At 44.2% G+C, this 13,101-nt stretch overlaps 2 protein-coding genes across 2 annotated transcripts; both read left to right on the top strand.

Annotated features, from left to right (window-relative positions):
• The first annotated feature begins 1,336 nt into the window (after positions 1–1,336).
• Positions 1,337–2,378, top strand: LOC128566042 (olfactory receptor 52W1). Its single transcript, XM_053562945.1, has one exon. The coding sequence runs from the start codon at positions 1,409–1,411 to the stop codon at positions 2,369–2,371; it is 963 nt and encodes a 320-aa protein (XP_053418920.1). The 5' UTR covers positions 1,337–1,408; the 3' UTR covers positions 2,372–2,378.
• A 1,402-nt stretch (positions 2,379–3,780) lies between these two features.
• On the top strand, positions 3,781–13,079 carry C14H11orf42 (chromosome 14 C11orf42 homolog). Its single transcript, XM_053562380.1, has 3 exons — positions 3,781–7,596; positions 11,630–12,428; positions 12,698–13,079. Exons 1-3 carry the CDS (start codon positions 7,525–7,527, stop codon positions 12,826–12,828), a joined length of 1,002 nt encoding a protein of 333 aa, XP_053418355.1. The 5' UTR covers positions 3,781–7,524; the 3' UTR covers positions 12,829–13,079.
• The last annotated feature ends 22 nt before the right edge of the window (positions 13,080–13,101 follow it).

The following is a 13,101-nucleotide window of genomic DNA, read 5'->3' as shown; positions in this document are numbered from 1 at the left end:
TGCTGGAAGCTATAATGACACCACCACACTCTACCCTGGGCAACAGATAGCTTCTTTCTGTTGGTAGTTAGCAAAGACATCCCAGAAGAAATGTTTCTCTATCCCAGATCTTTCCACTCCATAGTCTCCTTGCTTGCCTCTATCTCTGCCTCTTTGCTTCCTGAGTTACTGGACCATCAGCATTAAGCAAAGAAGCAGAACAGGGAAGAGTTAATGTGGCACAGGTGGGAGGGAGAAGGGTCCTGAGGGAAGCAGGCAGAACAGCCTCATAAAGGGCCCCACAGGCATTGGTCAAAGTGAAGAGAAACTGCCAACACACAGTGCTCAAGATCTTTCCTGAGTGCAGTCCAACCTTCTGCTGAAGATTTACTCATTTCTTTATCTATTCAACATTTATTAAGCTTTTGCTGCAGGCTAGATTCTAGGAGGAGTCCGTCTACTCGCCTTGCCTCTTCCAACATCAGAGATGCTTCTTTCTTTAGTGTCTGCTACCGTGGGTTGAGTGCTACTTTCTCCCCCTATGTCACCTCCATGTCCTCTGTCACCCCAGGAATTCTTATTCTGGATTGTAGGACCCCACCCACTGTGGACTGTGAAGAAGGAGACAGAAAAAGTTCCTTTTCTTGCTGGCATCTCTCTTTATCCATGGCTCCCCAGGCCCAACTTCAAGTCTCCAGCTAGAGTCCAAGTTCACTGCTTCAGCATCAAGTTCAGAATAACGTAAGCACCCCGTATTGCTCAAAACCCACCAGTTTTCTTCTGCTAAATCATGCTCCCACCTTCAGTCCAGATCCCATCCACCTCCCACTCCTGATACTCCCTTTCTTTCTACTCTGCCTCCTTTCTTCTTAGAGGACTGGTGCCTGGATATTAGAGCTAAGCAACTTATGAACACTGCCCATCCGCACTGTAGAGCTGAAGTAGCTGGCCAGGGGTCCCGCAGAAGACATATACCATCAGGGACAGGGCTGTCTGAGACCTGATCCTCAACCAGCACTGTCTTTCTTCCCATATACAGAGACCGAGGATGACTTTAGTTGGATTCTGAAGAAGTAAAGCATTTATCTCAGCTCCACCCTCAGATGACCTCCAATTTGAGGGTTCTAGCCATACCATCCACGGCAGCAGTCACCCCCTACCTCTTTACCCCTGTCTCACTACCAGTTCCCTGTTTCCTCCCTCCACAGGCCTCACAGGGGTTTAGAAGCAAACGATTCTCCCATGCTAGCTAGAGTTGTAACCTCAATTATCTATCCAAAACCCTCACCCAAAGGTTATAACCTTGTGATCCCCCCAGACATACAGAATGGATGGGTTTGTGCCACTTGACACCCTCAAAATCTCTCCCCTTGTACTTCCCCATCAAGAGTCATGCCCACATGATCCCTAAAGCTTTGCCTGCCACAAAATGCCAGAAACACCACAGCCCAACTGCACCTTCCTATACCCAACCTTCTTCATACTGACTGGCATTCCAGGGCTAAGGGGTACCCAGACCTGGCTGACACTGGCCTTTGGGCCCATGTATCTGCTGGCCCTCCTGGGCAATGGAGCACTGCTGGCAGTGGTAAGGGTAGACCCCATGCTGCACCAGCCCATGTTTCTACTCCTGGCCATGCTGGCAGCCACAGACCTGGGATTAGCTTCATCTGTAGCCCCAGGGTTGTTGGCTGTGCTATGGTTTGGACCCCGACCTGTGCCATATGCTGCCTGCCTGGTGCAGATGTTCTTTGTACATGCACTGACTGCCATGGAATCTGGTGTGCTTTTGGCCATGGCCTGTGACCGTGCTGTGGCAGTAGGGCGTCCACTGCACTACCCTATCCTAGTCACCAAAGCCCGTGTAGGCTACACAGCCCTGGCACTGGCGCTGAAAGCTGTGGCTATTGTTGTGCCTTTCCCTCTGCTGGTGGCACGATTTGAGCACTTCAGAGCCAAGACCATAGGCCATGCTTACTGTGCACACATGGCAGTGGTAGAATTGGTGGTAGGTAATACACGGGCCAACAACTTGTATGGGTTGGCACTTTCATTGGCCGTGTCAGGTGTGGATATTTTGGGTATCACCGGCTCTTATGGACTCATTGCCCATGCTGTGCTCCAGCTGCCTACCTGGGAAGCCCGTGCCAAGGCCTTTGGTACATGTAGTTCTCACATCTGTGTCATTCTGGCTTTCTATGTCCCTGGTCTCTTCTCCTACCTCACACATCGCTTTGGCCACCACACCATCCCAAAGCCTATACACATTCTTCTTTCCAACATCTACTTGCTGCTGCCACCTGCACTCAACCCTCTCATCTATGGGATCCGTACCAAGCAGATCAGGGACAGATTCCTGGAAACATTCACATTCAGAAAAAGCCAGTTCTAATGGACAGAACTGGGGATTGAGGTGAAGGCATAGGAAGCCTAGGGTGAAGGCAGAGGTACACTCAGGGAGTCTGGGGTCTCAGGGTGTGGATTATGTCATCTTTGTCCCACTGTCTGTATATGACAGTGATAATACTCAAAAGATATTTTCTCTGAAGCTCCTACTACGTGCACCCCTAGCACAGGTAGACTTTGGCCTAACTGTGTGGCCTCCTTGGAAGAAGGCAGTGGTCATCGCTAGAAGCACATGATGTTAGCACAATATGATAAAATCGGAATATCTCGTATGGCTGCAGCTACAACAGCATAGAGATATTACCACACTGTTGACTGGTCACAGGTTACCCAATAACCTGGATAGTTTCTGCATAAAATTGCCAGTCAACAATGTGTTAAGATGTTAGAGGCGCTGCATGATTCTATATTACAAGCAGCTGAGAGATGAGGCAAGGAGAAAGAATAAAACAGGCTGAATTGGGGACAACTAGGAGTTGAGACTGGGAGAAATGAATCAGAGAACAGCTGCTACGTTAACATATTGTTGACTGACAATTTTATTCAGAAACTATCCATGTTACTGGATAACTCATGACCAGTCAGCAATGTGTTAACAGCAAGTAGCATGGTGTTACCCAAAGGGGATTCATTTTCAGCCAAGATGCCACACTGAAGGGACGCTGCATAACAAATTTTTCACACCAGAATGGAGTTCAGTATATGAGTGTAATCTCAGAAGGAAAGGGATAACTGTTAGGAGATCAGAGAAAGCTACGGGCTGCACAGGCAAACCCAGGCTGTCCAGGAAAACTATCATAACCACAGATATTGGAGTTAGCCATAAAGACTTGAAGCCAAGAACGACACAGCCCACTCAGCGCAGATAGCTGGACCAGGCACCATGGGACATCACACAGAAGAGGATACTTACTATACTGCAAATGAGAAAAAGCAGATGATGCCATCTCCATTGCCACATATGGAGAACTACCAGGTCCTCATTAACGAAGAAATGAGGCTGTGTGTGGTGGCTGATGTCTGTAATCCTAGCACTCTGGGAGGCTAAGGTGGGTGGATTGCCTAAGCTCACGGGTTCCAGACCAACCTGAGCAAGAACAAGATCCTGTCTCTAAAAAATAGCCAGGCGTTGTGGAAGGCGTCTATAGTTCCAGAACTTGGGAGACTTGAGGCAAGAGAATCACTTGAGCACAAGAGTTTGACATTGCTGTGAGCTATGATGCCACAGCACTCTACTGAGGGTGACAAAGTGAGACTCTGTTTTAAAAAAAAAAAAAAAGGAAATGAAGAGTTAACCCAGAAGCTCTGTGATTTTCAGAAGTGTCATCACACTGAATCCAAGTGTACTGATAGAAAATCTATAGTCAAATGTGGGCTGTCATTCTCAAATTAGTCAATTTTTTAAATAAGGTTCTGAATTTAAATGCCTCCACTCATGATTTTGTGGATAATTGTGACAATTGTGATAATCTTTATAATATTCATCTTTCTCTTAGTAATTCCCCTTTAATAAATCTATGAAAAATAATCAAAATGTGAACAAAGATGTATACAGTAAGATATTTATTACATTATAAAGAAATATATGATAATCCCATGGCACACATACATACATACACACATTTTTTGCCTTTCCCCTCTGATACATGAAAAGGGAAATTATGTGCAGCCAATGTTCATAACCAATGAATTCTCTCACCCTCCCACCACAGGAAGACTCTTCTAAGGCACCTTTAACCTCTGGTTGTGCACAACTCCCCAAGGTAGCTGGTTCCAAAGCTGTATATTGTCCACTTTGAGAACTTTATTTCTTCACGCCAAAAATCCTCATTGTATTTTGTTCCATCCAAAATGAGACTGCATACATACTTACCATGTGATGTGTTTAGAAAGCTTTACCACACTTTTTCATTCCTCATGACAACCTGAGAAGCTTATAAGCCCATAGTCCCTTATCTATAATTCCAAAATAGAAACTCTGACAAAACAAACCTTTGGCCCAAAACCTAACCTTAACCACCATAATCCTATTTATAGTATTTACCTCACTTAGTATGAACATACATATATTTAATGGCAGAAATGTTGGTGCACTTAACTATAGGGAAATGTTTTGAACCCCATTGGGTTATTCCTTGTTATATATGTACTTATATTTCTTTCTATAATCTGAAATATTTTGAATTCTAAAACATATGTCCCCAAAAGTTTTGAATAAGGTATTGGAGACTTGTATGATTATCCCCATAGCCTAACAAAAGTGAAAAGACTTCTTGTTACAGCTGGTTATCAAGTCTTTGATATCAACACTATTCTGTGCTCCCCTAGAAGTTTCCACAGAGAACCTCATGTTCACTAAATAAACAGCCCCATCTGTTTGTTCCTCTTATGCTCTCCACTTAGGTTACTCTCGGATATCCTGCTAATGATCTGTACCTCTTTCCCAGGGAAAACCCAGAACATACCACACCAAAGGGAAACCCTATGAGCAGGATATGGCCCAGACAGCCCAGCCCTTGGGCTTACCAATTTAACCCAAGACTCAGTTTTTATCTGTTTTCCTTCAGTACCTTTCAGTCTCAGACTCTCTGAGTCAAAAAAAAAATACTCAATTAATGTCAGGGTACAGCTACATGAAATTTAGGGAGCCTAAAGAAGCATGGTTATCAGACAGCAAGAGAAAGAAAACAGAAGGTAAGGGCTTCTTCTGAGGAGTTCATCACTATAGTTTCTTCTCTTATGCCCTATTCATGAAGAAAAACCCTAATGAGATCCTCCTCTTCCTACTGAGGATATAAAAACACTCTCCTCATGTTTCTCACCAACAGCCCAACACCCTGTACCTCCCTCATTCACCTCAAGCTGGAGTCCCCTCAAGATCTGGATATGCACCATTCTGTTTCTGCTTATCAATCTCTTCCACTGTCCCTGTACCACTGCCCCTCTGTCTCCTTGCACCATCCACCAGTGTACCCCATGTAAAACTCTTGTCCTTGTGTATGTCTCTCTTGCTGTACCTTGTCTGTCTCATTCAGGGTTCCTACCTGGAGAGCACAGAGGTGCCAATTATACTATAACCGGTGACCTCTTCTTGTCAACCATAATAAAAAATGTGCTAATGGAGCATTAGGAGGAAAGAACTTGATTTCACTTATCTTAACAAGAATCTTGGAGTTTCTGACTTAGTCCATTGTGAGTTCTCTTTCATTGTGCCCATTTATCTCACTAAACTTTATGCTTTCCACTTAGCATGCACTAACTGAACAGAAGGCATGGTGGCCTTACCTTTCAAAAGAGGAATACTGTTTAATGGTTAGAACTAGAGTTAAGGAGACTTTTCCTGAATCCCAGATCCTCTATAAATACACTATATGCCTTGGGCTAATTATTTAACATCTCTGAGCCTGTTTCTTCACTTGTAAAACGGGAAAATAGCACCTATTTCAAGATATTACTAAAAGGATTAACTAAGATAATGATTTCAAAGTATTTGGCACAGCTCCTAGCACAGAAGATTTCATCTTAATTCTTCTCTTGGAAAATAGGAAGACATCCACTGTCAAACTTTTGCTCAAAGACCTAGTACCCATGCCCATAGCTCTGTCTCAGAAGACGTGCATACCCCTAAGTCCAGTTACTTCTCCTTTAGGAAAATTTTCTTGATAACCTTCTTTCCCACCCTTCCCCATCCCCTAATCATACCATCTTAGCCAGCTCAGAAGACAGCCAACTTTGTGGGATAGATCTACACATTGGGCTGGGCTTGGGGGGAGGTACTCCGTACACATAAGAAATCTTTCAGGACATAAAGGAGACTGCAGAGGAACTCAAAGAGAGGACTCCTTAAGACAGAATGGGAAAGTAAGTACTGGAAAAACCTCTTTACAGTAGTTCTTCAAAGAACTAGTCTTCCATAGCAAAACACTAGGTGAGATCTCTGTAGACATGAGGATAAGAGCTGGAGTGGGAGAGTAGCTAATACACATAAACCAGATAGAACAGGGAATGAAGCATGAAAAAAAATGTCTTCAAATTTATCAGGTTAATTCTGGCTTCCTGAAAATTCTCTCCAGTTACTAAGGCAACGTTATCCCAATTAGATTCTTACTCTCTGCATTGTCACTGTTTAACATAACACCCTCCTACGCACACACCTACTTTTCATTACAATTAATTCATTAATTAATAATGGGAATCAGCCTTTGCTACATATTAAAATTGGCTGAGGAGCTTTTAGAAATCATGATGCCCAGGCATACCGCAGACCAATTATATCAGAATCTCTAGAAGAAGGATCCAGTCATTTTTAAAGCTCCCAGTTAATCCCAAAGTGAAGCCAAAGTTGAGAACCACTTCTTGGTTTTCAGTATAAGTCCTGAACTACAACATCATAGGTTGCTTAACAACAGGGGAAATTCTCTGAGAAATGCATTATTAGGCAACATCATTCTTGTGCAAACATCAGAGTATACTTACACAAACCTAGATGATAACAACATATGACACAACTAAGCCATATGGTATAGCCTATTGCTCCTAGGCTACAACTCTGTAGAGCATGTTACTGTACTGAATACCGCAGGCAACTATGACAATGGCAAATATTCATGTATCTAAACATAGAAAAGATTATATAAACATACAGTACAATATGACAGTATGGGACCACTGTCATATATGATTCATTGTTTACCAAAACATCATAGTGTGGCACATGACTGTACTTTCTCTCACATCCTTCAGGACCTCCATCCAACCTCACAAAGAAGTCAATCTGCAGCTAACAAGATAGCAAATGACTTCTGGGAGGCTACTGAAGGGAGGAGAAACCTGATTCTGTCTCCTTAAAGAACTCAGACCAAGAACCACACACAAACGCACTCAAAGACATAAAAATGCTCCCTACATTTTCCACCTTTAAAGCAGAAGGAAGGATAGGTGACTCAGAATATGAATTACAAGCTGTAGTAAGGATAGAAAAGGTACTGTCCTTTCTCTACCAGGCACCATTACCTAGCAGGACCTCTATGACCTCATGCTGCAGTAGCTCAGAGCCCAAGGCCTGGGGCCTCACCTCCCTGGGCAGCTTGGGGTTCCTGCAGCAGCCACTGCCCTGCCCCATCCCTCCCACACCACACCATGTTGGTTGGTACCCCCCACCTGTTAACACTGGATGAAGCCGATGCCACTTGGACCCTCATCAAGGATAAGGTGGGTAAAGTAAGAAGTCTAAAGAGAAAGTAACAAAGTGTGGCCTGGTTGGGTCTGAGCAGCTTGTGAGTAGGAAGGGGTGGGAAGCCTGAAGACAACAACTAACATTTACTCAATGCTTGCTTATGTGCCAGGCACTGCAGTAAAGTGATTTACACCAACTGTCCCATTTAATAACAATTGCAAAAATAGTAAGAAAGGTTCCTTGAAATCCAAGTATGGGGAGCTATGAAAGCAGAGAGAACAAACACCAAGACAGGAATACGACTTAGGAGGTCAGGAAGGACTGCTGGAGAGTAACATTCTAGCTAAATAGAAGTTATTCACACAAAGGAGAAGAGCAACCTGGCACATAAAAGGTGCTTAATAAATATCTGCGTAAGTTAATAAATAGGTGGGGGGATGAGTGTACAGGATGTTAATTAAAAATACAATATATGCAAAAGCCAAGAGAGGAAAAAGAAAACTGTGGTTTCTTATAAATTGCAAATAGTCCTTGAGAGAAGAGTTCACAGAAGTAGGGGTGAAAATTAGTCCAAAGGGTTTACATATAGCCTAATTATGAAAGTCTCTTTAAGCTTCTTATAGAACCTGAAGTTTACATTCAACCCCCTTACCTATATTTCCTCTTCCTTAACTTCCACAGAAGGAGAAATTCTGGTTTTGAGTCAAATATGTAGATTTCAAGGAGAAGGGAGATAACGTGTATCTGGGTTGCAGCTATCCAACAAGTCCTATCAAATCACTTGTTGCAGGCTAGATGTTAGTAAATTTCTGATTAGAAAATTTAGGGATAAAGGGCAGCATCTGTGGCTCAGTGGGTAGGGTGCTGGCCCCATATACCGAGAGTGGTGGGTTCAAACCCGGCCCCAGGCAAACTGCAATAAAAAAATAGCCAGGTGTTCCGGCGGGTGCCTGTAGTCCCAGCTACTCAGGAGGCTAAGGCAAGAGAATCATCTAAGCCCAGTAACGCCACAGCACTCTACCAAGGGCAATAAAGTAAGATTCTGTCTCTAAAAAAAAGAAAAGAAAAAAATTTAGAAATAAGGTTCTGGCTAAGAGATATGAAGGAAAGTGAATTATTAAAGCACTCATAGAAGGCACCCTACCAAGCTTATAAAAAAACACCTTAAAGCAATGCCTACCACATGCAAAGGAGCTTTTATGGCACATAGCTCCCAATTCCAAATGGGGTAGCTTCTCACGACAAAAGTCAACTTTCCAGGGAAGCAAAATCAGGAGAGCTAAATGTCTCCCCAAGTATTAGAGTTTCAGCAGTGTAGAAGGTTGGTTCTGGACTAGATCAATAAGAATTAGCACGAAAGTAAATGAAGTCTTTCGTTATGAGAAGGCTATACAGCTGAAGAGCAGAAAAACTTACTATCCTATTTAAATGGAAAATTGCCAGGAAAAATCAGAGTAGAGATGTGCAGGATAAATCACTGGTAGAATAGGGCAAATTCAAGTAATAGGGCACCTTTAAATGACCTGGTTTCCTGTCTCCAGAATCACTAATAGTTTAAAACACCTGGCTCAACAGGATGTGGCTCAAGAGCTCCCATTCATATTTCAAGGCAACCAAGGTAAATCCAGGAAGACAATTTTCCACCATCACTTTCCTGGGCTGCCCCTGGGAAACCTAAATTTGCCGGCTTCTAAGGTCCATATAGCTACTACCCAAAAAAGCAGAAATTTAATAGTAGTAAATAGTCTCAAATGGTGACTTTACCAAGAACACAGTCACCCTAACAATTGAGCAACTGAATTCCTTATTTTTCCTATTTTAAGATAATTACTGGAGCCCTCAAGAACAAGAAAGAAGGTTAGGGTTAGAGTTAGGGTTAGGCAAATTAATGCCTATATGCCGGGGAAAGCCTCCAAATAAACCAGAAACTTGGACAAAAAGCACCAGGTATTTTAAATGTTATAATCTACAATCCTGTTAGAGCAGTGGTTCTCAACCTTCCTAATGTCACAGCCCTTTAATACAGTTCCTGTAGGTCTAGTTAATACAGACCCACAGGTTGAGAACCACTGTGTTAGAAGGACCTCTCCTGAAGACACTCCCATTTGTCTTATAATAAGATCCTAAATACCAAAGGAGCAGATAGGATGAGATTCCGAAATTATGCTTAGTGACTATGCTTTCATGGTCATGAGACAAAGCATTCCATCCAAAAATGCCAACCCAGCAGTGCTCTGTTCTCATCCCTGGAAACCCACTGGCCCTTCTCAGAACCTTGTTCTTCAGCCTGATGTCCCCACCCAAAAGAAAATGTTCCTTGTCTTAGCGAAGCAAAGGAAAAAAAATAATGAGGAATTGTTTCATGCAAACCAAGAAAGAACACCAATTATTTGCTTGGCTTGGTAATAAAAGTAGTAGCCTTCAAGCTGCCTCAGTTTATCCAAAGTACAAATGAAACTCCAAGCCAGGCATGAGGGTACACACCTGAAATCCCAGCTGCTGAGGATGCTGAGACAGGAGAATCACTTGGGCCCAGGAGTTTGAGGTTGCAGTGAGCAATGATAGTGCCACTGCACTCTAGCCATAGCAACAGAGCTCTGTCTCTAAAACATATACACACAAAAAAAAAAACCTAAAAACTCCAGAGTTAGCTACCCTCCTCTTATGCTAAGGAGCTAGGGGAAGCACTTCCAAAACAGCTTTATGTAGCAAAAGGCAGATCAGCCTTAAAGGGCCATTGATGAATTCTACCAGAAAGCCAACGAAGTGGGCAAGGCCATCAGTAGGGGCACAGACTCATGGGATTTGGGGCTAGAAGTAGAGAGTACAGTATAGTTCTTTAAGCAGAGGGCTCAAATATGAAAGAGGCCAAAAAAGGAAGCTCTGTGTGAGAGCCGTAAGTCTCAGCCAATAAAATCCTCAATGGGTGAAGATTCTTAATACCTAAGTACAATTTCTAGAGAAGATCTTACAGGGTTTCACAGTCAGTCATGAAATAAACTTTCTAGAATTGCCAAGCCCAAAAATGCCAAGATAAAAAGGACAAAACCAAAGGGTGCTAAAATTTCTAAAAGCACATTGGAATATTATAGAAATGATGCCTCAAATTTCCTAAAAGAACTACCCCCTGCAGCTAGAGCAGAAGGTATATACTGAAAAGTGATACACATAGTATAAGAATGGACATTCCAAACCTACTTTTCTGTACATTACTATGTAACTGGTCACCTAGGAATGATCCTGAGGATTTCTTTTCCCATACCTCTTAAAGTGACCAAGTTCTACTAATTCTGTAACTTAAATCTCTATAATATCTTCCCCCATCATTTTAGCTCAGGGCTTCCCTGCCATACTCTTAACTGATCTGTCACTGATCTCTCTCTCCTTATTTTATGACTTCCTATTGAAAATCAGCTTTCAAAAATACCTATTTGATCCTATCCTTCAGACTCAGAGCCCTTCAAGTGGCTTCCCATTCCCCTCAGGACAAGATTACAGCCACTTAGACACAAGACCTTTTATAAAATCTAGTGTGTCTTTCCCCCTTCTGCCCTACATGTAAGCAACATAAAATGGTGTTCCTAAATTTACTCCTCTTGGTTTATAAGTTCAAGTTTTTTCAGAGGCTGCCCCTTCTGCCTGGACTGACCATTCTCCTACCTGGCTAAGTTCCTTCAAAATCAAGTATTACCACATAGAAATCTTCTTTGATCCTCTACCTAACAAAAACAAAGACTGTGCAATCACTTTCTCCTTTTTATCTTGCTCCCTTATTATTGTACTTAATTGGCCATTGTTCACATTTGTATCTCCTCAATAAGACAGAACTGTATTAGTACAAGAACAAAGTCTCATTCTTTTATGTATCCCCAGTATAGCATATTCTGGTACATAGAAGACATTCAAGATTTTGCTATAGGAGAGAAATGGGAGATAAGCAGGAATATAAGTCAGCACACTGCAGAAATGTAATTGAACACTGAATGGTAGGAGAGTCAATCTAGAATAGGCAACCAGTTAACTCCTGACCCTAATTTAGTTCCTGACCTATAAACTGGCCACTTGCAGGTTATCGAGGAGCGCTTTGGGTCCAATGTAGTGGCAGTACCTTTCCTGTCGGATGCAGCCTGCTATGACCTACTAGGTGTGCTAGTGAAACAGTCCCGCCCTGCCCACACCCGCCTGGCTTTACCAGGTCGGCAGGGCCGGAGGGCACTGAAACCAGTGGGGCCGCTACCAAACCTCCTGGAGCAGACAGGGTCCGAGGGTAACTTTGCCCACTGCACTCAGGAATACTCACCAAATGGCCGAGCAGAGATAGCCTATGAAGAGATGCGCCTGTTGGATGGGCAGCCCTGCCGGATCCGCCTACATATGGGTGGCCTGCGCAAGAAGGTAGCTTTCCTGCTTCTGCCACCAGGGCAGGTGAGCCTACAGCAGACTCTTCCCTGGCTCAGAAGCACCCACAGCATCTATGTCATCTACCAGGTCTTCTCCTGCTCCTGGCTGCAGCTGGGTCTAATGCCGACAGCCCATGAGCCCCAGCTGCTCCGGTTACAGCGGTCACTGCCTATTGCCTTCTCCTGCCTCAAGTTTTCACTGCAGCCCAAGGGTATGCTGGGACCACAGAAGCCTCTGACCAAAGACCCGTTACTCCATGGAGCCAGCTGGGTCAGACCCAACCTCAGCATTACACCACCTCTGGCCCCTACATCAGCACCTGCTGATATCCCTGAAGCTGCTGATGTGCCCCAACCTGTCCCTCCCCCACCTACACCACCTCCCCAGGAAGGGCCAGAGGGAAGACCTACCAGATTCTCCTACAAGGGCCGAAATCCCTTCCGGAGGGGACCCCAGATGCTGTCAGGTACTGCTAAGGAAAATGAAGATGAGAGGAACGGGAGGGACAAAGTGGAAGGAGAGGGCATGAGCATTATAGCCTAGGAATAAGTGGGGAATCCATGACTCAGCACAGGACCTTAGCGAGGGAGATGGAATGAGGGACCTAGGGGAGGATGAGATGAAATGAAGGAGCCCTGGTGAGGGGGTGGGGATGGCAAAGGACCAGAGGGAGGGACTAGGGAGGCAGAAAGACCAAGGCATGAGTCAAGCTGTGGCTATCCCCAACCCTGGCAGAGAACTGGCTCTTCAGCCCCCGCAGCCCCCCACCAGGAGCCCAGGGTGGGGGCCCCGGGGACCCCGACCGGCACTCCATGTCCCTGCCCCTGCTGCAGGGTCTGTCCTCAGAGTTCGACAGCGACGAGTGAAGCCGAAGCAAGAGATGCAGGGGGCAAGGCCCCCAACATCTGGCATAGGGATACTGGTCCCCAATAAACATCAGCTGCTGCTCCCCCAAACCATCCTGAGCCCATGCTGCTTATTCCTTCTGGAGTCTAAGAAGGAAGAGAATCCCCACTATCTTCTCTAGGCTTCAAGTCCCTTCACCCTCTGGAGCAATAAAGGGTACTTTGAAACCCTGACATTAACATCCTCACAAAAGAGAAAATACCCCTGACCAACTTCCCATCTACGTACAACCT

The sequence above is a fragment of the Nycticebus coucang genome, chromosome 14, assembly GCF_027406575.1.
Source record: "Nycticebus coucang isolate mNycCou1 chromosome 14, mNycCou1.pri, whole genome shotgun sequence".
Taxonomy (NCBI): domain Eukaryota; kingdom Metazoa; phylum Chordata; class Mammalia; order Primates; family Lorisidae; genus Nycticebus; species Nycticebus coucang.
This window is presented reverse-complemented; position numbering and strand designations above follow the sequence as displayed.